The 25,851-nt window shown below is 37.1% G+C and overlaps 1 protein-coding gene across 6 annotated transcripts in view; it reads left to right on the top strand.

Moving 5' to 3' along the window:
- The window catches only part of LOC108716929 (protein FAM135A), a 64,731-nt gene that overhangs the window by 23,888 nt on the left and 14,992 nt on the right, over positions 1–25,851 (top strand). For 3 of the 6 annotated variants that reach the window (XM_018263517.2, XM_018263516.2, XM_018263515.2), the window contains 13 exons: positions 3,681–3,817; positions 3,929–3,999; positions 6,128–6,301; positions 7,441–7,567; positions 8,819–8,972; positions 11,141–11,218; positions 13,652–13,701; positions 14,252–14,407; positions 15,249–15,322; positions 18,476–18,630; positions 20,440–22,747; positions 23,935–24,095; positions 24,632–24,723. In XM_018263517.2, the coding sequence (XP_018119006.1) occupies positions 3,681–3,817; positions 3,929–3,999; positions 6,128–6,301; positions 7,441–7,567; positions 8,819–8,972; positions 11,141–11,218; positions 13,652–13,701; positions 14,252–14,407; positions 15,249–15,322; positions 18,476–18,630; positions 20,440–22,747; positions 23,935–24,095; positions 24,632–24,723 (3,737 nt within the window). The remainder of the gene's footprint in view (positions 1–3,680; positions 3,818–3,928; positions 4,000–6,127; positions 6,302–7,440; positions 7,568–8,818; positions 8,973–11,140; positions 11,219–13,651; positions 13,702–14,251; positions 14,408–15,248; positions 15,323–18,475; positions 18,631–20,439; positions 22,748–23,934; positions 24,096–24,631; positions 24,724–25,851) is intronic. The other 3 variants (XM_018263522.2, XM_018263521.2, XM_018263518.2) reach the window with 3 other exon arrangements.

Raw genomic sequence — 25,851 nt, 5'->3', positions numbered from 1 at the left:
TAGTGTTATGGGAATAATGTATCTCCAGGATGGGGAGGAGTCCCTTGATGGGAAATGTTTACTTTAAAGGGGTTCTCACTATTACTTTTGGGTTATCTTACTATTACTCCATGGTGTTAAGGACATGGGTTGCTAATTGTGGTTGGTCTGTACCTTACATACCCCTATATCACCTGATTTTAATCCACAAAGATTGAGCTAGGGACTGCTGTGATAAATTCCTGGCGATTTGGGGTCCTTGGCTTGGCATGTGTGAATGTTCTTTATACTGAAATATGACAACTCCCTTTTCCCTTTCTTATTCTGTACTTTGGTTTATGTTTGGTTTTTTTTTCATATAATTAAAAAAAAAATTAAAAACCTAAAAAAATAACATCTAATCCACGATGGCTGTTTCTATATTCTAAAATCTTGCAACCTCATATACTCTCCTTGAGATTTTTATCTATCCATACATACACCCCTCCATGCTTTCACATAAATTATATATACCCATATCTATACTAACTATAGAGTTTAGCCATCACAACATCACCCGGCAGTTCATTCCACAACCTCGCTGTCCTCACTGTAAAGAACCACCTACGTTGCTTCAAATGGAAGTTCTATTCTTCTAGTCTAAAGGGATGGCCTCTGGTACGGTGATCATCTTTATGGGTAAAAAGGAGCCCTGCTATTTGTCTATATATCTCTATGTCCTCTAATGTACTTGTATAGTGTAATCATGTCTATATGCCCAACTCTAGGCCATTAATAAATAAGTTGAAAAGCAAGGGAGCTAGTACAGAGCCCTGCGATACTCCACTAACAACACTGGTCCAATTAGAAAATGTTTCATTTAGCACCACTCTTTGTAGTCTATCTTTTAGCCAGTTCTCTATCCAGGTACAAATACTATGTTCCAGGCCAACATTCCTTAATTTAACCAGTAACCTTCTGTGTGGCACTGTATCAAATACTTTAGCTAAGTCTAAGTAAATCACATCCACTGCCATCCCAGAATTGAGGTCCCTGCTTACCTTCTCATAAAAAGAAATTAAGTTAGTCTTGCATGAGCTATCACGCATAAAACCATGCTGGCACAAACTCATAGAATTATGATTTGCTATGAAGTCCAGTATATTGTCCTTTATTAACCCTTCAAAAAGCTTTCCTACCACGGACATCAGACTAACTGGCCTATAGTTTCGAGGCTGAGAACGGGATCCCTTTTTGAATAGCGGCACCATATTAGCAATTCGCCAGTCTCTCTGCACTTTGCCAGACCTCAATGAATCCTGAAAAATTAAGCAAAGAGGTTTGGCATTCACAGAGCTAAGCTCGCTAAGTATCCTGGGATGAATTGTTCTAGTCTCTTTTGAATTTCCTCATGTGTGTACCATGCATCATTAGTTGTATTAATAAAATTGGGACTATTAAAGGACCAGTAACATCAAATTTTTTTTTTCAAAAATTCGTTAGTACATAACGAAAAAATAACACCAACACAAATTAAAATTTAAAATAGCAAAGCCTTTATTAAGAAATAACTTACAGATACTCCACTTCCTGTCCTCTTCAGAAACGGCGAAAAGGCGACCATCCTTCCTGCAGCGCTCGATTTGTCCTCCCTGGCAGCGTGTGAAGTGAGGTGAAGAGAGTTGAAGCTGCGGATCAAGACCCTGCGGGACCGACACATGAAGACCTTTCTGCTGTGACACGACTGGGAATTTGTAGAGGAGACGCGCGTAGAGCCAGTGGAAGTGTTTTTGTAGCGGCGGTGAACCTGCAGCCCCGTGTGACTGGGGAGGAGTCGGTACGAGATGTAACTCGACGAATGGGATGACAGTAGCTCCACTGCGGCCGAGGAACCAGCTGGTCCGATGTGTGGCAGTTACTCGGGCGGTTACCATGACTACGAAGGCTCCGGCAGCAGCAGATTCCGCTTATCCACCCGCTCTGACCTGCCGCCCGGCCCTTACTCCACCTCCGCCTCCATCGCCTCCTCACAGGCCCCGGGCAAAGGCTCCGCCACGGTCAGCCGCAACCTCAACCGCTTCTCGGCCTTCGTGAAGAGCGGCGGGGAGGCGACGGGGTTCGTGCGTGATGGGGACAAGCTGTGTCTGGTGCAGGGGCCGGACGGGCCTGAGTGGCAGGAGAATCCCTACCCGTTCCGCTGTGACATAGACGAGCCCACGAAGCAGACCAAGTTCAAGGGCATAAAGAGTTACATCTCGTAGCGCGTCTCCTCTGCAAGTTCCCAGTCGTGTCACAGCAGAAAGGTCTTCATGTGTCGGTCCCGCAGGGTCTTAATCCGCAGCTTCAACTCTCTTCACCTCACTTCACACGCTGTCAGGGAGGACAAATCGAGCGCTGCAGGAAGGATGGTCGCCTTTTCGCCGTTTCTGAAGAGGACAGGAAGTGGAGTATCTGTAAGTTATTTCTTAATAAAGGCTTTGCTATTTTAAATTTTAATTTGTGTTGGTGTTATTTTTTCGTTATGTACTAACGAATTTTTGAAAAAAAAAAAATTTGATGTTACTGGTCCTTTAAGTAAACCTTCATTAACTGGTTCCTCATTTGTATAGACAGACAAAAAATAAGAGTTCAGAATCTGCGCTTTTTTTGTTTTTATCAACCAACTGACCCCCTCTGATATTAAAGGTCCCACCCCTTCCTGCTTCATTTTTTTACTATTAACATATTTAAAAAATCATTTTGGATTGTTTTTACTGCTTGCTGCAATATCCTTTTCCATATCAATTTTAGCTTGCCTTATAGCTTTTTTTGCATGATTGGCCTCCTTACACCTTATAAATGGTTTGGCTGTCCCAGCTAACTTGAACGCCTTAAAAGCACAACTTTTCTTACCCACTTCAACACCAAAACTTCTATTGAACCAAAAAGGTTTTGCTTTGCAACAACGTTCCTTGCTTACAAAGGGGAATATACTGACATGTATATTTATTAAGCAGCATTTTAAAGACTTCCCATTTTTGTTCTGTGTTTAGCCCTGTGAAAAGCGTTTCCCGCTTAATATGTTGCATAGATGCCCATATACTGTTAAAGTTTGCACATCTGAAATTTTGTGTTTTAGTTACTCCCTTATACAATTGCTTCTGCAACAGAATTTTAAAAGGAGACCATGCTATGAAAGCTTAAATATAAAAAGACAGATCATAACATAGGGTGCCATGTTTTTGCACACAAAACCAAAGCAACCAGAGGTGCAACATATTTCACAGCACTGATTAATGTAGATTTATAAAAAAAATATATAAAAATATAAAAAAAAGTTTGGTGGGCTAGGATGCAAAGGAGCCGCTTTCTTCCTGCGAGCCATTTGGCAGACAGTAAGGATAGGGCTTTCTTTTACCCACCAGTGCTGTGCTCTTTGCAGTAAGACCTAGGTGCAAGAATATTATTTATTTCACCCAATGGTGCCTTTGATAAATGTTTCCCAATGGTGCTTTTCTTCCTGCAATTTTTCGTATTCCACATGGCACAGTATATGTACAGTCTTGCATGACCTCTGTAAGTTCACAGTCCATTTTGCAGAATGCTCTACAACCATGGCATTCCCATTATCCACAATGTAATATATATAAATAATTCCATATTCTGCGTCCATCACCTGTATTTGCATCCCTCTGTCCAATTTTAGTTTTATCTTTACATTCTTTAAAATATTCTATGTCTAGGTGATTTGGCCTTTCCAGCATCAGTCCAAGATACAGTAGTTTTCAGTAAAATATTTCAAATCCTTTACAAGAATGAAGAGATTACAGTTAACGATGTTATGATCTTCAAAATTAAAATGCTCCTGGATGAAAGGAAGGTAAGTTTTATTTTTACAAATGCTTAAAATCGTGAGAAGAGCTGCGGGATTTTATTTGCTAGCTGTAAACCCCATACTAGAATTAATATTTGTACTCTACTGTGTTGACAGATCGAAGAGATTCTTAATGAACTGAATTTCCAAATGTTCATTGACTTATACTTCACAGACACTGATTATTCGTAAGTATAATGAAACCTCTGTGCACTTCTCCCCATACTTGTGTCTGTGTACAAATACCCCCTCTTAACTGATGTGTGATTAAAGACATGGTTCAACTTTAAGTTAACTTGTAGTATGTTCTAGAATGGCCAAGTCTAAGTAACTTTTCAATTGGTCTTCATTATTTTTTTTTAATTATTTAACTTTATCTGACTCTTTCCAGCTTTCAAATAGGGGTCACTGACACAATCTAAAAAACATGCTCTGTAAGGCTAAACATTTAGGGCTCTTACACACGGCCGTTCCGACCTGCGCTCCCCTGCGTTCCGTTTGTTGGCGTTCAGCCGCAGGGGAGCGCAGGAATAGACGCAAGTAATGATTTGAAATGGGGCTGTACTCACTCAGGCGCGTGTAGGCGCCGAACGCAGGAAAAATGCAGCATGTTGCGTCTGAACCTGCGTTCGGCGCCTACACGCGCCTGAGTGAGTACAGCCCCATTTCAAATCATTACTTGCGTCTATTCCTGCGCTCCCCTGCGGCTGAACGCCAACAAACGGAACGCAGGGGAGCGCAGGTCGGAACGGCCGTGTGTAAGAGCCCTTAGGGCTCCATTTATCATGCTATCTAAAATGTATAGTGAAACATTACAGCTGATGTTGCTCTTAGCAAATTTGTTTTCTAACTCTTGAAATCTAATTGCTGATTGGTTGCTCTGGACATCATCACTGGTATTGCTTCACTCCACTTTTTACACAGCATGATAAACGGGCCCCTTATTCTTGTTGCTACTTTTTAGTCCTATATATCTTATATAATCAAATATAATATGGTTAAAGCTATGCTTGGGTCCAATAGCATTATGCAATAATATCACTGCAAAAGTGCATGTTAACTCACACGTTCAGACATTTATTAGTGAAAAATCACCCGTCAATTAAAAAAGTGTAAATAGTTAATTTCTTACATACCACTTGGCAGTGTCCCTCTGTGGCCTGCATGGGGTTTGGAGACAATAATGGGACACTGCCAAGTGATATGTAAGAAATTAACTATTTACACTTTGTGAATTGACCTGGGTGTTTTTGCACTACTTTTTAGTACTCATCTTCCTATTCATGCCCTCTCCTATTCTTATTGCATTCTCTTAATCAGATCAGTACATGGTTGCTCGAATAATTTGGGCCCTAGAAATCAGATTGCTGTAATTGCAAACTGGAAAGCTGCTAAATAACTCAAAAAACGCAAATAACAACGAATGGACACCAACTGCAAAATCACTCTCTCCAAAAACAAACTCAAAGGTGAACATTTTAACATTAAAAAACCTTACATTACTGGGGCCATACTTAACTGGGGAGTGTGGCACTCATTGAATCACCTGGCCTACCTTTTGGGTGGGCAAAATTAGTCAAATATCTTAGTTTTGTGACATTGCCAAATGAGATGGTCTGTGTTTGGCCCATTTAAAACACAGAAAACAGAAAATGGCAGGCACTCACGGATCCCACAGACAGGCTTGTAAAATAACTGAGAACTTTATTTTAAGCCTCAAGTTAGATTAATACATAACCTTGTGAGTTTCGTGCACTTGGAATTTTTCTGTTTAAATGTACCATTTAAAACACAACAGAGACTATATATTAGCCTATATAGCAGATAATATAAGGGTAATAGCAGTTATATTAGATTGCATAAATTAACACCGAACAATTGTTGTAACCTATAAACCATAAGGTTGAAGCTTGCAACTTTGAAATCCAATATAATTGCGTACAAGGAATACATTTTATTCTTAAAAGTATCATACCATTGGTTAAAAACATCCCTATACCATAAAAACAACTATGTAGATTGATCTTATTTATTATGTTGATACAGGTAACACACAAATGCTGTATGCACCTTTTGTGCATTGGACGTAGATTGCATAAATGTCAAACCTCTCTCATTCTGGATCAATTTGTAATATAGGTTTAGTCTCACTTTAAATTGTGACTTAATTTGAGTGAGTTGTACAATTCCAAAATGAGCTAGGTATGTGGTATATTTAATTCTGGGATGTTGAGATGGTTACAAAACTAAGATAAAAACAAATATCTTGTTTGTGCATGTGTTGACTGAAATATGTTTTTGTTTTTTCCTACACAGACCAAATGACCCAAACGCCTTGCAACTTATTAGCAGCCGAAGCTTAAAGCTGCACTTAAACCTCCAAAGAGGCCTTCATGACCACATTAATGTAATGTTTGATTACTTCCACCTCTCTGTGATATCTGTTGTAATTCATGGCTCCTTAGTTGCATTACATCAGCCGTTAATAAGGTAAATGCATACAGCATTTGATTCTACATTGAAATTGATAGAAATGTTGAAAATGTAAAAAAAAAAATATCTGAAAAATACATCACATTGTTTATAAATTAAATGATAAACAGGCAAGCTACTTGCACCGAAGGGTGAATACTGAGGCTTTCCCTAGTAGTTATAAAATGGATTGATATAATATGGGGGGGGGGGCAGATCAAAATTCTGACTATTGGTAACAAAGTGTAGTGTTTAAAGGTAAAGTTAACTTTTACTATATTATAGAATTATAAGAATGGCTAATTCTAAGCAACTTTTCCACTGGCCTTTATTTTTGCTTTTTTTTTTTTTTATAGTTTTTGAATTATTTGCATTCTTCTTCTGACTCTTTCCAGCTTTCATATGCGGGTCACTGAACTTTCTAAAAAAAATACTCGCTAAAGCTTCAGATGTATTATTACTGCTACTTTTTTATTAATCCTCTTTCTATTCAGGCCCTCTCCTAATCATATTCCAGTCTATTATCCAAATCAATGTGTGGTTGCTAGGGTAATTTGAACCCTAGCAACCAGATTGCAAACTGGAATGCTGCGGAATAAAAATCTAAATAACCACATATGATAAAAAAATGAAATCCAGTTGACACATTGACGTGTAACAATTATAAAGCCATATTTGTAATGCAAGGGATAGTTAGTTGTCTGGCACATATAGCATTTCTCCATTGGCTAAAATTTGCCTAATGACCCTTCCAGTTCTCCTGTCATTAATAGAAATGGAAGCCATCTGTCACTGCTCATGCATTGACAGGTCCTTTTCATTCATAATAATAAGGGAGTGGGCTGTTTCTCCACCTTCTTGAAATTGCTGGCAGAGAAATCCTACATATGCAATAAGTCTTGCATTAGATATACAGCTTTAAAAACATCTGTGTGCAGTATGCTATGGTACTGTTTTAACCAGGGATAACCAATAGGTAAGAGTCTCTAGGTAATTTGCGTACGATTATGATGAGAATACTTGACTATAAAACATGAAAGTATTAATTTCATTGAACAATAAAGTTACAGGCAAATGAAAACTTTATAAAGTGTGATGTAGTAAGTACAAATGTGTTTTGTTTTTTTTAAAAAAAAAGGTTGTAACTTTTTTAACAGCTTTCATCGAGTGATGAAAAATACATGGTTAAACCGAAATGCACCAGCACAGAGCAAGGAGTCCTCGATTCCAACACTGGAAAGTGTAGTGTTTGGCAGTAACTACACAAAGCAGTTATCAGCAGATGTAAGTAAATACGCTTAAATGTATATTTTATATTATATTTTTAACTTATGTTCTGATAAAATAAACAACATTTTTAAATAAATTGTCATTTTTTATAGGCATGTATAATTTTACTCAAAATATCTCTAACAGCAAGTACAGTAAAGCTTATACAGTAGCTCTTAGATCCATTCTTGATATAGTTTATGGTAATTCATTAGAAGTAATCGCATATTAAACACGTTCTATGTTTTGTTACGATAATCACCAAAGACAAAAATCATAATCTATGGGATGTGTGCTCTTGTGCATCAGTTATTGTCAGGACCATACGGCCATGTATTAAAGTCGTAGGGGCTAAGGAGACTGGCAATGGGGAACAGGAACATCCCAGTAAATTAATAATTCTAAAGAGAAACTGCCCACAGGAAAATTAAAAAGTTGGTTGAGCAGTGATGTCACAAAAGTGCCAACAAATGTGCCATGAAAACCTGGTTTATGTGGCAATTGGTACAACATCACATCCACACAACAAATTCCATAGCTGAAAGCAGTTTTTAAAAATAGATCTGAGCCTGGCTAACCACATCCAATCTATAGCTTTCCTACCTTACAAGAAGCTGGCAATTGGCCTAGCTGCTCAGGTGGCATAGACAAATGAGGAAGGCCATAAATGCAAAACACTGCAGATGTAGAATATTCAAGTTAACAGTATGTTCTAGGCACATGAGGTGGTCTAAGGCATTTTATAGACTGCATTTATAACAATTTAATTGAAAAATTGGCAGAATAGAAAGAGGAAATGGTGGACTTTAATTATGGACTTGTTACTTGTAGTAGTTCCTGCTTACGCTAAAAACTATTATATTAATTCTGCCCATAAAAGTAGCTATGAAAGAAAAAACATATCAGGCTTACTTTTCAGCCATTATTTAAAGGTGATTCTTTAATATCCCAAAGGTTATTTTGCTCCTCTTAGGCAAAATACACATATGTGGCTTGACAAGGCAATTAATTACAAGCCTATTAATAAGCATTATTTTGCAGACTCTGAAAGTGCAAATGCTTCCTATATTGTTGGTATGCATGCTTATAGGTGCAGTACTGTACCTTTCTACAGGGGACTTGCAATGAATAAAAAATAAATATATGCCTGTTACAGAGATTAAGTGACATGGGCTAAGAGCACAGGAAGGAGGTGAAAGAAGGTTTCTGTCATTTATTACATACTTTAACCACTTTTTACATCCTTTAGTATTTCTTTTTTTTTAGGGCAACAGCTTTGTAGTCCAAGACTGCTTCTTACAACATGCCTACAGTTTCCATTCTACGCTCTGTGCCTGCTTGCTCCATGTTTTCAAGGGACTGGACAGCTATTTCATCACAGTTTCAAAGGAGCTACCGCCCTCTCTTAAGCTGGAACTTGGTATGTGAAATGCTTCTGTTCAGTGTCACACATATTGCCAGTTCTTCAGATCTGTGGCTTATTTATTTCCCACAGATTGAAAAGAAATGAAAAACAATTTCGATTTTATGCTGCACCGCTGGCAATTTCAGCAATCCTTTTTTATAGTTAGGGAAACTGTCGCGGAAATCATGTTTTTTTCAAAACACACCAGTTATAGTGCTGATCCAGCAGAATTTTGCACTGAAATCTGTTTTTTTTAAAAAAGCTAAATTTAATTTTGAAACGGGGCTAGACATATTTTCAGTTTCACAGGAGCTGTCAGGTCATGTGACTTGTGCTCTGATAAACTTTAAAGATAACTATACCCCCCCCAAACAATGTAGGTCTCTATAAAAATATAAAACAGCTCATATGTAAAACCCTACTTATTTAGTAGTATGTGCCATTTAAAAAAAAAATAAGGGCCACCCCCTGGGATCGTACGATTCACGGTGCACACAAACAAACCATACATGTTAGGTCACATGAACCAATTAACAGACAGAGTTCTGTCTTTTGCAGTATTGTAGTATTTCCGGTCAGGTGACTTCTAAGGCAGCACAGAGACCGTCACTAAACGGGAGTTCAAGGCAAAATATGTAAAAGGGCAATAATTACTTAAAGAATCTTACCAAACTGGTATATATATTTAATATGCCACTTTATTTGATATAAGATATATGTTGCTTAAGTATTCATTTTGGGGTATAGTTTTCCTTTGTCACTCTTTACTGCTACACTGCAAGTTGGAATGATATCACCCCCTCCTTTGCCTTCCCAGCAGCCCATCACCTCTGCTGAATGGTTATTTACATTGCTAAAAGTGCTCCTTAGCCCCACCTAGTAGTAGACATGAACATAGCACCAAAGCAGGAAAACCCCTGTTTTTTTCCTGCTAGGGAGCATTTTTAGCACTGCAAACATGACCTAGGGCAGTGGTATAATACAATGGGAAGGTGAGAAACAATAGCTGTCTCAAAGCAGTTCCATCCTGAAGTACTGGATCCTTCTCAAAGCTCAGAATCAGGTACAATGCACTGAGATGGCTGCCTCCACAGCAATATTACAGCTATAAAAAATACATTTTTTTGGTTCAAGAATAACGTTTTAAATAGTAGAGTGCATTATTTGCAATTTAAACCTTGGAATTTAGAAATAAAAAGTAAATTCTAAAAATCATGACAGAATCCCTTTAAGTCGAGTAGCTGGCCTATAATGCAGTTGCCTGTTCTAAAAGATCCAAAGATACAAACATAACGAGTAAATATAAAAGTGGCCTAATTCAGTCATAACAACAAAATATGGACATTAATTTAGCTCCCTGATTAAAAACTGAAAAGCAAATACATATTTTTTTGCCATATTTTTTATTTTCTTTCATAAATGTCTGTACTTGTATGTTGTTATTGCATGAGCTTTGTTTTGCACTGTAAACGTTTGTTTTTCTCATTATGTTGCTTGACTTTTTTATAGGATAGTGAGTGAGAAATATTGGACTGGGTGCTTATCTTGTGCTAACACTACTAACAATCTACTTTTATCAAGGCACAATTTAGCAGACACTGCAGCAACACCATACACAGGCACACATATTTTTTACATAGTGAGCATTAGCCATTTCAGATTATCATGAGTTACTTTGTTCACTGGGTATATGACATTCTTACTTTACATTGCCATTATACAGCACATAAGAAGTAATGCTTGTGGGTATATGAGTACCGGGTGCTGTTGCAAATCTACATATGGTTATATTACGTCTCTCTTAGCTGATAGATTACCAGCATCTTTTTTTTTTCTTCCTCCTTTTTCCCCCCTTCTCTTTGTTTTATGATGTACATTTGTCATCCCTTATGTGTTGTTATGTGATCACCTTTCACACATGACATTTGGTTTGTACTTTCCTAAATTCATTGTTACTCCTTATTAACAAACAAAATGTAGTCCAGCCATTTAATCAGCAGAATTAAATCAATGTACATCATAGAAAAACTTACTAAACCAACTAGTTCTCTGTGCTTTACTTGACTGACCTCTTTTCACTAGCTTTCAAACCTCTGTAATAGACTTTGTACTATAAATTTAGTCATAAAGCACAGAAATCAAAGAGATTAATTAGTTTGTATGTGTGCCATCCTTGCAATCAGCCAAGTCCCGCATGCAGGTTCTTTATGACCGTCTCTTCAGAAGAAAACATTCATCGGCCCAGCGAGATTCCACTCGGGGTATGTTTCTAAAGATAGTCTTACAGAATATATTAAGTAAATACAAACTGTCTTTTCATGATTTTTCAGGCTTCCCTGACCCTGATAAATATCTTATCGTTCTGTCAAATATATACTCAGAAATTTACAAAATTGAGAGGGCAAAGCAAAGTGAATTTGCAGGTTCTAGTAGAGCAGCAATTAGTCGGAAATCACAAAATACTTTATTGCTGTAATCACACTATCCTAAGAACAAACAAGCATCTATCACCAAAGCAGGGTAGATAAAAGATGGGCAACTAGAAGAGGTCAGGATTAAGAACAGACTTTGATTTCTATATTTAACTAACATTATTTTGGATAAGAACCATGACTTCTATTGGCTTCAATAGGAATCCGTTCTTGAAAGCATACTTCCAACCCACACACACAAAAAAGAATACTAATATGAAGAAATAAGCAGAGGCAGCCTAACTAGATGTAATAATAAAACAGGGGTGTTTATTTAGTAGCACCTAAAGTTAGATTCCTTAAAGACATTGTGAATGATTTACCTAGTGGCTCAAAAAAGGTACTAGCTGGACACAGTTGTTACATTCCTGATCACGAGAGTTACTATTTTTATCACATCATTGAAAACATTTGGAAGTCCTTTGTTTCAAATATGTTGAGGATATTTCTCTTAAACTTTTAAAGGGGCTGCAGCATACACCCTTGTTATGATGAACTGGATGAATAAGGTTTCTGCCTCGCATACTTTTTGCCTATTCTTTTAATTAAAAGTATCATTTTATTTCTTGCATTTTCAAGAAAATAAAATCACATACACTTTTAGTTTACATGTATAGTGTGCTGCTCCATATATTAAAGCCTAAAAGATCTACTGCTTAGGGTTTGTCTATACAGAACTTTTTTTTTTTTTTTTAAAGATTTTATTTTTCAATTTACAAAACATAACATCAGAAAGTTATAATAACAAGAAAAGAGAAAGAGGATGGATACAGAACTTATTTACTGAACTTATTTATTGCGCATATGATTAGCAAAGATTTAAACTTGAGGTCACCTCTCCCATGGTCAAAAGATGCAGGCATGAGTGCCAGGATGTCAGCCACCCTAATTTTTTTCAAAAGGGACAAACATTTAAAAGTGTTACTGGTATAAACTGGGCAGTTGCAAGCTCAGGAATATATAGGCATGCAGTTCTACAGGGTCTTGGGAGACTTTGATTTGGTGTTGCTCATTTAGGAGAGAAGCAGGTACTAGTTAAACGCAACCTTTTGCAGATCCAGGCTGATCAGGAGCCGAGGTCTTGGAGCCAATTTGGGCGCTCAGAAGCATAATACACCATAAGCAGATGCTATAAAAATGTATTTCATCTTATTAAATTATGTTCATTCTAGCAGTTAGATAGTTGAACTATTGGAGTTTAGATGTTGTGTGTACCAGGCTTGAAGTTTGAGGCCTAAACAACAAAGTGGCAGTGACAGTGAAAAATGCCAAGAAATTATTCGTGCAATGTAATCGTTCACTGTAATTTACTTGTTTATTTGTTGAGACTTAAGATATTGCCCTATTACTGTTTTGAGGAACAGCATGGTAGACAAGCAAATATCATTTGGTCCCTCTAAACCTTGTCATTTCTTGGCCATGACAAAATGTCTTTGGGTGTTTAGGTTACTAGTTCTTAATTTATTACAGTATAAAAATACCCAGTAGTAACCCCCACTGCTAGATGCAATGATACCAATTTATTAAGTGAACACGTCTTTCCAAAATTTACTAGTGAATTGTTGTTTGATCTCAAAGAGAAAATGTAAAAATGAAATCATATCTATAATGATCTCATTTATACAGACTGAAGTAGCATTGATTTTTTTCCCCGCTATGTCCGTTCTGTAGCTAATCAAAGAGTATGAATTATTTAGCATGTCAACACCTCAATTCTCTATTTAGTGTAAGCAAATGAAAGTAGGGCACTGTCATAAAAACAATGCAGTAGTGTAAATATGTCTAATCTTAAAATGTATAGTGCAGTATTACTAATCACTTTCCCAAATCTGGAAAATTCCATAAAAACTAAAAACAAAGGTTACACACTTATATTGCCTATCCACTTTTTGCTTATTTCTTGCATATGTAATGTATAACAGGCAATTCACTAAATCCAGTAGAAACAGTCTGTATGCCTCTAAGTACAATAGGCAGGCTTACTGGACTTTGTTCTGTGTATTAAAATTGATTGTCAAGAGAACATTTAAAGAAATCCTTAGAGCACAAGCTCTTGTGTGGGGGTAGCACAGGAATTCTTATTGCCATGCCATAAAGGGCAGATAATGTTTTTCATTGCAATGTAGGTACATTGATATAATACTCTGTGGCTAGTAAGGGTTGTTTTCTTTTGCCTTTTATGCTTTCCTGCTTTATTTACATGTACTGTTTCATTCTTTTCAGAAAAAATTGATGTTGATGTTCGCCTCACTGAATTATGTGAAGAAGTGAAGGTATGTAAGCTCATCTATACTCTATAAGTGGTGTCTAGTCTCTCACCCAATTTAATCTAAACATTCAGATTGACACTAAGGAATGAAGTTGTTAAATATGTATGCATGGACCATGTTCAATTAAAGCATAAAGGAGCCAGCATTTATTCATGTTCCTATACCTGATTTCATTGTACATCCTGCTGTGTTAGCCCGCAAGGCCTTAATATAATAATCTTCTAAAAGTTTCTTAATCTGCTGGAGCGTCATATTCTTTCAACTGCTTGTGCACAAGAATTAGGCAGTGCACTTGGTATACGCACTTCTGACAAAAAAATTAAATTATTTTTTAATTAGAATTATTTTCTGAAGATAAACTCTATGGGGCATGTGAATTTTAAAGTAGCAATTTCCTCACTATCCACCAATAATGGTGTTTTAACCCTTAACTGTTGCACTTGTCATATTTTTGCTTCCTGAACAACAAAATGATGTTTTAGTACTTGAACCTTTTGCTTGGAGCTAAGTATGTTTTTCCATGAAGAAAAGGATTATTTTTTTTGTACCCCAGAAAATAGAAAATCCTGATGAACTGGCAGAACTGATAAATATGAACCTTGCACAGCTTTGCTCTCTTCTTATGGCTTTGTGGGGACAGTTCCTTGAAGTTGTTGTCTTGCAAGACGAAATTACAACCTTTATTTCACAGCAGCACCACATTTTACGGGTAAGCAATCACTGCATCTTTGTGCCTGAATATTGCAAGACCCTAGCTGTCTTGTATAAGGACCGAATGCCTCTGCTGACTTTAAAACATCTACGGTTTGTTTCTAAGGATGGTAAATCTGTTGGCAAGAATAAATATCTTTCACACTGTAATTAAAGGGACACTTAACGTCAAAATTCTTCACATTTATTGTTAATTACTAAGGACAAGACACATAACGTTTTGTCTCCTGCAGAATGTTGCTTTGACAATATGCCTTGGCATTATGGGTGCAGATAATAGCTGTAGGTAAAATACTCAAATTGCAAAATCCTTCAAAAAATGTCTTTGTGCGCATTTTCGCGTGGCTCGAGTATTTAACCACAGCAATTCTCAGCATCCACAATGAAGTAGGTTGAAGTTTGTGAAAGTGGAAATGTTAAAATCTACCTTTGTCTCAAGTGTCTAAAAAACTAAAATAAACTGAGAGAAGGCTAACCACATTTTAGTTTATACTCCCCATGTGATATTGAAAAAAAATGCATTGTCCTTTGAACAACCTGTGGCAGCTGATACTATCAAGTAGAAAGGAGCCATTCCCATATTCTTCATCATGCAGCTAGGCATTTCTTGGTCCTTCTCTCATTAACATAAGCAGATACTGGGATCATTAATACTTGAAAAAAATTCTTAAACTATGCTGTGCTGCTGTTATTTGGCAATAAGCGGCATATTCTGTTAATCTACTTGCAAAAACAAAAGGTTGTTGGCTTGTCTTTTTTTCTCCCTTTTTAGTTAATAAAGATTTATGTCTTTGTCAATATTATCATACAAGTTCTAAAAGTCATTTGCGTCTTTACAGGTGCGTAGATTTGCTGAGGCTTTCTTTTGTCTTGAGCACCCTCGACAAGCAGCCCTTGCATATCAGGAACTGCAGTGAGTATGGTATTGATACCTCCAATATCCTGCCCACGTTGACTCTAAAATAAGTCGTAGCTTTTATTTATTAAGTATGTGTTGAGAGGAGGGTTTTTGCTACTTAAATGGGAAAATTTGGCTTTCACAAACAGATTTGTGATAGAGTTCCTATAGTGTAGAATTCATAATTTAAAGTTATGCGTTCATTAGAAAAAAGCAAATCTCTTAGGTAGGTTACAATAAAACAGCTCCTTAAGCTTTATTTGTGCATCATCATTTTTTTTAGTGTTTTCCATCAGTGTTTTCCAATAATATCATTACAGTCATATGAAAAAGTTTGAGAACCCCTCTTATTTCTTTAGAGTTTTGTTTATCATTGGCTGAGCTTTCAAAGTAGCAACTTCCTTTTAATATATAACATGCCTTATGGAAACAGTAGTATTTCAGCAGTGACATAAAGTTTATTAGATTAACAGAAAATATGCAATATGCATCATAACAAAATTAGACAGGTGCATATATTTGGGCACCCCAACAGAGCTATTACATCAATACTTAGTTGAGCCTCCTTCTGCAAATATAACAGCCTCTTGACGCCTCCTATAGACTTTGATGAGTGTCTAGTTTCTGGATGGCGGTATTTTTGACCATTCGTCCATACAAAATCTCTCCAGTTCAGTTAAATTTGCAAATTTGGGGATCACTGCCCTAAACCATAATACTGAACAATCTTTGTTATTAGATCTGTTGAGAGTTGCTTTGAGGATCCCATGCTGTCACTTTTCAAAGGACAGTCAAACAGAAGCACAACTTGCAATTGGCCACCTTAAATACCTTTTCTCATGATTGGACACACCTGCCTAAGAATTTCAAGGCTTAACAAGCTAATCCAACCAATTTGGTGTTGCCAGTAATCAGTATTGAGCCGTTGTTACATGCATTCAAATTAGCAAAATTACAAGGTTACCCAAATTTTTGCACAGTCCGTTTTTCACAATTGAATATTGCTTCACTAAAAATCTTAGTTCAGAAAACACCCCAGATGTTCCTGGGAAATGAAAGACATACCACTGTTATCTTTTTTTGTTAAAAGTGGACAAAATTATTATGCAGGCTGAGAGGGGGTCTAACAATTTATTAATGAGACTGTAGGGTTAGTTTGCCCTTCTTCCAAAAGCTTACAATCTAAAAGAATGGAAATCCTTGTCTAAGTTACTGCAAGGATTTAATTTCCCTTTGTGACTTTTGAACTATGTTGACTTTTGAACCCAGGGTGAATCAAATAGCCTTCCTAAAATTGATTAGGTCTTTAGGGAGTGTTTAAAAGCTTGGTAGGAAGGGAATAGGTCCATGGCATGGTCAGTTTAAAGGGGATGTAAAGTCAAAAAAATAAAATCCCATTTTTACTTTCTTTAATGAAAAAGAAATCTATCTCCAATATGCATTAATTAAAAAATGTCTGCCATTTTTTTAAGAAACCTGACTGTATGTAGTGAAATTCCCCCTTCATTTTCTTGCTCTGACTGCTGCAGATAGGAAACTTCAGACTGTCTCTAACTATGGGGGATTGTAGGGAAACGATCGTACTTTCAAATGGCAGGGGGGAGGCCCCCTTTGCCTAACTTCCCAGAACTCGAGCAGCTTTGTTTCCCTATAAAGCAGCTGGCAATTTTGTATAGATTTGTACCCGCTGACCCAGTGCAGTCTGCATATTCTGATTATTAATCAGTCTTGCTATATCGGCTTCTGGCAGATATTATTTGTCTTGTGCTGTTTTGATCATTTATGACAATCCCTAATCTTAACCTCCCAACTGAAGCCCAGACCACACTGAGCATGTGTGTAGTTTTGGTCTTGCAAAAATGTTTAACATAGTTACAAGATGATAGCCCCCTGTGGCCAACTTTGGAAGCGTAAATCATTTGTTTTATTTGTTCTGGTGCAGTAAGTTCATGTTTATGTTAAGTATACAAAATACAGCATTTGTAGCATTATTCTATTTTAGACGTTAGTTCCCCTTTAAGGTAATTCTGTAATATTCAAGAGAAGATTGCAGAAAGGCAGTCTGTGACATGTAATAGCACAGAAACGGGGGTCTGGGGTCATTATAATGTATGCTATTAGCACAGGCATATCATTAGAGCGCTAAAACAAAATCTTGAAGAATGCCAGCAGAGCTAGAGGGAGTGAGTTGGATGTCTAACTAGAAAAAGCAACTTTAAAGGAACAGTCCATAAGATGTTAACCAGGAAAGAGTTGTGTCACAAATGTAAGAAGAGTACAACATATCTAGGAGGAGTAGGTGATGAGCTGTGTGAAAAGCTGCAAAAATAGCAAAGGGGATTAATACAAAATAGTGACCAATAGGCTAATGCCTAATCACCGTGTGCCTCAGCTTCCTTTCACCAGAATTTTCTCTGCAGGCAAAGAGAAGTCAATGCACTCCACTCTGCTCTGCCATGTCTTTACAGTGTTGGACAGTGTGCAGGCATTTAGAGCAAATATTGAGAAAACCCGTACTATGATTCTCAGTACAGAGAGTGTAGGGAAGTGCATTGGCTTCTCTTCATCTTCTCTCCAACTCAGGAGGAGAAAAGTTGAGGTGCAACTTTGTGTGACATCCTTAGAATACCCTTGGCTACTATGGGGTAGATCATTTCTGTTGAATGTTTCCAGATTGTAGGGGTCAAGTATGGAGCTTTAGATTATGATATGCACCAGGTGGTTGTAAAAAAAGTCTTTCCAGCTTGTTGGAGGCAAACCAAAGTAGAGAAACTGGCCAGTAGTTTGTAGAAAAGTGCAGTGTAGTCTGCATTAGTTTGAGATTCACTCCATGATGATCTTATGATTTGTCATATTCCAAAGATACTCCTGTATTAGTACAGGAAAAAGAAATGTATTTGTTTTTGTATTCTTGCTAATTGTTTAGGGCAGCTACCAATATTTGGTCCTATTTAGAAGCAGGATATGATACATTGTTACTAACTTCTTAAAGAGTAGATTGAAATGCCATTTTCTAGATAAGTTCTTTCTTTCCCAACTATTCATTATACCTTGCAAGCTTACTGAAATACTTAAGATCTGAATTCTAAAGACTAAGAAAGAGGGAACTTTAACAAAACAGAAAATGTCATAAAAATTTCTGAACAAAAATCATTTTCTTTTTTTCAGTGCCCAAAGTCATCTTCAGATGTCCACAGCTGTAAAAAACTCTTCATACTTTAGTTCTCTCCCTCCACTTCCCATCGAGTGCAGTGAACTGGATGGAGACTTTTCCTCTCTGCCTATAATATTTGAAGATAGGTATTTAGATTATATTATGGAAGGTATGTATGAAAAAATATACAACCAAATTAATATGCACTATTTATAGGTTGAGTTATTGTAGCACAGGTCAACCCAAAACTTGGTGGTTAATCCCTAGGTGGGTATGTGGGTTTGAACTTCATAAAGGTATAACACTTACTTTAAGAAAGTCTGTCGAGCACCACATTCATTAGGCTATTAAGCCTTTAATTATAAAGTACGATAAGTCATGGACAAAAAAATTCTGATTCATTGTGGGGGGTGCCAAAATGTTAGACACCTCTTCTCCCAGTGAATTTAATAACTACATGTTTTCCCTGTGTTGGTGCTCATTTCAGGAAAAAAGTAGCACAGCAAGACACAGCACGGACAAGTTTTTTTGGAACAGTATTTGTAAACTAATTTCATCTCCATCCCTAAATTCCCAAAACTGCAAACAAAAAGTGTAGAGATTAGGCCAGGGTTGTGTTGTGTTTCTAATCATAATATTGATGAATATGATTATTATTTTAAATGTTATTCTAAGTAAATTTTTAATATACATTAATTATTTTTCTGTAATTTAAAGATAATTGTAAATATAATTGCTATTGAACGTAGCATCTGTCTGACCTATTCTAATGCTGGTCTTACTGCATGTCCCACTGAAACAAGGTATATATGCAATTGAGATTGATTAAGCAAATACATGAACAATGCTCCATGGAGTACACCCATTTGTAGATAAACTGGTGTGATTCCAATATTGCGCTTCATATTTGTAGTGAGGATGTCCTTTGAGAGTTTGAGATTGTTTGCTTTTGAGACTATGTTTTGGAGAATGGAATCATAATAAATGATTTATCATTTACTCTATGAAGGACACACCACATGAAAAAGCCAGGGAACTGCAAGCTGCCCTCTAACGTTAGTGCATTTGTAATACCATGCCTCATTATTGTATTGCAAACAATAATGGTCCAATTTCCATCTGTCACACTGAAAGTTCTGTTACATTCATGGACAGAAGGTTCATTATACTCAAACCAGGCCCTTTTGGTCAATCCACTCTGCTAAGTTGTTAGTTTGCTTTCATCTTCTAACCCCTCCCACTGACCCCAAAAGGGGTCACTGACTCCAGTAGCCATAACGATTGTTCTGTGTTATTGTTACTTTTTATTACATATCTTTCAATTCTGTCCCTCTCTTGTTCATATTCCAATCCCTCAATCAAATCAGTGCCTGGTTGCTAAGGTAGATCCTAGCAACCGGATATGTGCTGAAATTCCAAACTGAAGAGCTGCAGAACAAAAAGCTAAATATTTTAAATAAATAAAAAATAAATAAAGACCTAATGCAAATTGTCCCAGAATGTTACTGTCTTTATCATACTAAAAGTTAATTTTAAGGTAAAAAATTATTTTCAGGAGTTGTCAATTATAACTTTTCCTCTCTGCGCATCCATGCACAAAATTAACCACAAATCTCCAGATTATTATTATTATAATACAATAAATTTATTGATACAGTGCTAAAATTATAATTTTTAACCATTCAAATATTAGTAAGCTACAGATTCAGTATGACAAGTATAGGAAGGTAGTAATTATGGAATTACATGGAACATTGCACACAGTAATTCACAGAGTGTTCTGGGATATCTGATTTAAGTTTTTAATCAATCAAGAATCGATGTTCTGTCCCAGAATTACCAACAATATACACAATATAATATTATTTTCCCCTAAATATCTAATTTTACTGCAATAATAAATATACTAGAACTGCATCTTATAAAGCTTGGTACTAGTAACTTCATTCTTCCCACCTTTCTCTATTTTAATCTACAGATTTGGATGTGCCATGGTTGGGAGCTCAGAATTTACAAAGGTTGGATTCCAGCAAACAGGAGAAGCATGACAATGACGAGGAATCTGCATGTGGGCCTGTGAGCCCAGAGCTTAAAGTCAGGACTGAAGGTGCCTCAACTTCTGCTTGGTGTACTGAAGGTGATAAACAGCTTGCAAAATCCCAAAAGGGTAAAAATGAAGATGAAACTAAATCAAAAACAAAAGTAAATAAGCTCATGAAATCAATGAAACATGAGAATCCAAAAAAGATAGTAAAACAAAATTCTAAGGAGTCAGTGGTTTTAGTGAGCTACAAGTGTTTAAAGGCTGCTACAGCAGAGTCTATGTCTAAACCCTTTGAAGGCAGGCCTTCACATTGTCATAAGGATGGACGTAACCACATGCAGGGCTTTCTGCCAAGTGACACTAAGTCCTCTGGGTTACAAACATTACAAAAAGGGCATACCTCTCTATCATCTAATGCAGGCACAAATAAACCACTGTTGACAACATTTGACTGTACCAAGAGAAACCAGAGCAGTACTTGGGATACTGGTAATCTAACACCTTTCTCCGCTTCCGCCATTTTAGGTACACTCAGCATGCAACAAGCAGGCACTGGGCTTATACCACTGGATAGCGCTCTGCAGACTGTTGTTCCTGAAGAAAGCTGCCATGGTAGTCAAACCATGATCCCTTCAGGAGTAAGGACAATAGTGGTTAAGCCATGTAACAAGAACCCGTTTGAGGGTGAGAAGGTGACTGTTCTTTTGGGTTCCAAGCCAGAAATTTGTAATGATGGTATAAATAAAGATGGATTGCAGGAGCAAGGGCATGTTCCTTTGCATTGTGGAATGGCACCATCACTTAATATGGACACTGCATTTAATAAAAATGTTGCACTGGATACAAATTACACACTGACTGGAAATGAGAGCTTCTCAAAGGTAAAAAGCAATCTGCAAACCACTATCTCAAAAGAGGTCCACATTGTTGTAAGCAGTGACACCATTAAATTACCAGATATTAACCTTACATGTGCTTCTTCGCGGTTTTCTGATTCTGGTGTAGAAAGCGAGCCCAGCTCCTTTTCTACTCATCCAAATCCAGAGCCAAATGTGGAAGAACCAACGGCACCAGGCACAGTTTTGACAGACAAAGTATTGCCGCATCTGTTGCTAAAACCAGAGTCAAATGTTAAGACTGCAGTAGAAACCTACTGCACTGAGAGTACCAGCGCACTGAGTGAAATTCAGTCATCTTTGACATCAATCAACTCATTGCCATCAGATGATGACGAGCTTTCACCAGACGATGCTTCAAAAATATCTGTCACGGAAAGTAAATTCAAAGACAATAAAACGGTTTTAGATTTAGGTAAAGTTGACTTGCCAAAGACTGACAGCAAAAAATCAAACTTTCTCTTGCAACCTCAGTGTGTTGTGTTTTCTGACAATGAAACTATGTCAGTACATTCTTCCCTTTCAAGTATCCGAGATCTTTTTCAGTTTGCCATTTCAGATGAGGAAACTCCAAATGAAGTCAAAAGTATTCCTGTCCCAATGTCAAACAGCATAACCACTTTTAGAGAGCTTCAAACCCACGACAAGCCCCTCAGTGCCACTCAAGGCACAACAAATACGGAAGTGATTGTTTTTGGAGAGCATTCTATAATTTCTGGTTCAGTTGCATGTGGTAACAGGCTGCAACAAGGCATGCTAGATTATAGTGAAACTGGACTAAAAGACTACTCTGCAGTAACAGGTGAAAGCCAAACTGGCACTGCAAATCTTTCCTCTAATAGCAGCTCTGATATGGTGAAGCAAGGCTTTGTTGAAAATTACTTTGGATCTCAAAGTAGCACTGACATTTCTGAAATGAGTCCAGGCGATGATGTCAAATATGCTGCAACTGCAAAAGAAAATATAAAGCATTTGCTAGATGGCCCATCAGTTTCCGAAGAAATTGATGAGGAAGAACAAGATGAAGAAATGATTGAGAATGGCTACTATGAGGAGACAGATGGCCCACTATATAGGTCTGATGATACAGTATGTGAAGTTGAATTTGACTCTGCCAATGAAACATGTTTAAGATCAGAGCAAATAAGCTCTGAGTATTTAAGAGATTCTATGAACATGCCTGGTGTTTGTACGCCTAGCTGTTTTTCCTACACGTTGAGAGACTCTCCTTGTGGCACCACATTTCCTTCCAGGAGCATGATTGACACCATCACAATACAGCCAGGTGGCGCAACATCAATATCCCTTTCCTGGTATGAAAGTTCTCCCAAGCCTTTAATGCTAGCGTAAGTACCTATTGTGAGCTAAAGGAAAATACACAAGCTAGGATTTAAGCATAATTAATGCAACTGTTATAACATTTAGAACTTTGTAGGCATGAGCAATACATTGGGTCAATGTTGTACAGTATAGGGTAGTATTCTATTACAAAGTCCAAAAATATACCTATGGTTTATCATGTGTCTAGTGCCATGTTCTGCTGGTGATATTGATAGTGCCATTCACTGCTGTTGATATTGATATCATTTAGACCTCATTCTAATGCCATTGTTCAGGTATGAGGAGCAGGCAGCTTTAAATCAGAAGCAGAGCATTCGTAGTTTTGGTAGCATGCCATTATATTGCACAGATAGGATGTACATGAAATGCAGAGGTGTTTCAATGTTCTTCCTTCACAGTTTGTGAGTGTACATCCATGCACAAATTCATGGGCCAACACACACTCCTATTTGCAGTCGGGGACGTGGCCCCTCTTCTTATTAATGTATCACTAGAAAGATCAATGTTTCCGGGGGGAAGTTGTCCCCTACTGCAAATATATAGAGTGTGTGTGGACCCGTGAATTTACTGCTGCTATTGAGGGACCTTGCCAGGGATGACGAGGACCAGCACCACCATTGCAGGAAAGTGAAATGGCAGGTGAGCGGTAAATAAAACACATTACATCCATGCACAAAAACACTTTCATAGTCAATCTCTAATCTTCTATGTTTAACATTGGCTAAACAATGTAAGTCCATAAGCAAAGAACACAGTCTCTCCTTACTAATATTTTTGCAGATTAATACAAGTAAAGATCATTGCAGTCCTTGCAATACATACATTAACTAAAAACATTTTAAAGCCATATTAATCATTTTCAGATCTTAATAAACACCTGGGAGCAGATTTATTAATACAGTAAAACTTCAATTTCACATCCTTAGATTTTAAATTTCCCTCAGGTTTTTTGTGGTCCAACAATATATAATGCATAATGCATTTCCCTGATTTTTACTTCTTCTTTAAAAATGAATTTATTTCTGCTATGTGTAGCTTTTTGACAGTGTGTATTGAATATACAAAACTATGCCCTCAGGTAACAGTGAAGATCGTCAGGTAGCATGTTTGTAATGGAAGAAAAGCTTCTGCTTTGATCTTGGAATAAATTAGGTTCTTTTTATCAGTCATTTAATAAATAGTCTTTAATTAGATTTCTGCAGGCTAAAGAAGAGCTGAAGCAGTTGAAACTGCCGGGTTTCTTATACAGTGATGTCCCTCAGTTGGCCTCCAGTGTTCCATATTTCAACATGGAGGAAGATGATGACCCTGATGAAGGAATACATTTGATTGTCTGTGTGCATGGTCTTGATGGTAAAAATAAATCTAACATATTTTTTTCTTTCTTTGAAAGCACCAGGGAATCCGTAACTAGGACTTGTGTAAAATAATTAATTCATTAATAAAATATACAGAAAATGAAAAAACTATTTTCTGAGTACATCTAGGCCATTTTGATTTTATTAGTACAAAATCTTGTTATATACAGTTGACATTAAGGAATGAAGAACCATTCCAGAATCCAGTTATGCAGACAAAACATATAAATAAATGTAAATAAGGAGTAGATTTGTGTACAATTGTTGGGAACAGTTGATACTTATCAATCCATAAAGATCATTGCAGAATGAGTCAGAACGAGTTGATTGAAATAACTGGCTGAGGCAGTGTTAATAAGGAATTGATATAATTGATAGGCCAATGAGATTGATCTTCCAGCAAGGACTGAATTATACCAAACCATTAGAATTCCGCACTAGGTCTGATAAATTTGTAGTGTATTAGTTAAGTCTTTATGAATTATGGGAACTGGGAACTTTGTTGGTAACAATGAGCCTTTCTTAATTTAGGGAATAGTGCTGACCTTCGCCTGGTAAGAACTTACATTGAACTTGGACTGCCTGGTGGAAGGAAGGAGTTCCTTATGTCTGAGAGAAACCAGGTGCGTAATGTAAAGCAAAAATGTGTACAATGATTTTTTACATTTTGTTGTCATTTTCTGACTGCTACGTAAATAGAATCACAGCACAATCCAAAGCGTATTTTTTCTTAAAAAGCCTTTATTGCATTCTCTGGCTTGGATCTCGAATGAACAACGTTTCAGGCCTATGTGGCCCTTTGTCAAGTTAACAAATTACTGCTGATTGCACAGTTTTATACTCACATATTAGATCGCCCTCTAGGTGCCAACAATCAAAATTGATTGATACAAAAAAGAGGGACATAAAGGCAACATTGTCAGATACATTATAGTATATGGAAAAGTGTCCACTTATTTCCTGTAGATTCTATTCTTCCTGTAAAGGATTTAATTCTCATAGTATGGTATCTGCAAGACAATAAAAATGACCAATGTTTGTGGACAAAATGATTTAATACTAATATTAAAATTAAAAACAATCATTAAAATACTATCGGTATATGGGATGTAAGTCATATTCGCGATTAAGGCCATGGGGTTCCAGTGTTTCTAGGCGACGTATCCATTGTGCTTCCTTTTTTAGCAACATTTTAACGCGGTCACCGCCGCGTCGAGGTTTTGGAATATTGTCAATTACCTGAAACTTTAATTGCTGGACCCCATGACCCTTCTCAGCGAAATGACTAGAAACCGCTTGATCTAGTTTTTTTAGTTTCACTGCCGATTTGTGTTCCCGTATTCTGTCTTTTACGGCACGAGTTGTCTGCCCTACATAAAGTCGACCACATGGGCACTTAATTGCATAAATTGCAAATGTGGTATTGCATGTATAAAAACCATGGATCTTTATCGGGGTGCCTTTTCGGGGATGATGTACAACATCGCTTTTAAGGACATTCGAGCAACAGTTACACGACAGGCAAGGGAAGGTGCCCATATTTCTAGGGCGCAAAACCCGTTCTTCCCTTGAACATCCTCCCAAATCTGATTTTACTAGTGTAGATCCTATGGTATTGTTCTTTTTATATGACATAAGTGGCATGTTTTGGAAAAATTCTACCTCAGGGACCCCATCCCTCAATATGCCCCAATGTTTTCGTATGATTTTAGCTACCTCTTGGCTCACTGTATTAAATTTCGAAGAATTCT

This window comes from Xenopus laevis, chromosome 5L (genome assembly GCF_017654675.1).
Source record: "Xenopus laevis strain J_2021 chromosome 5L, Xenopus_laevis_v10.1, whole genome shotgun sequence".
In the NCBI taxonomy this organism is placed as follows: Eukaryota; Metazoa; Chordata; class Amphibia; order Anura; family Pipidae; genus Xenopus; species Xenopus laevis.
Note: the sequence above shows the minus strand (reverse complement) of the source record. Positions and strands in the feature narration are given on the sequence as shown.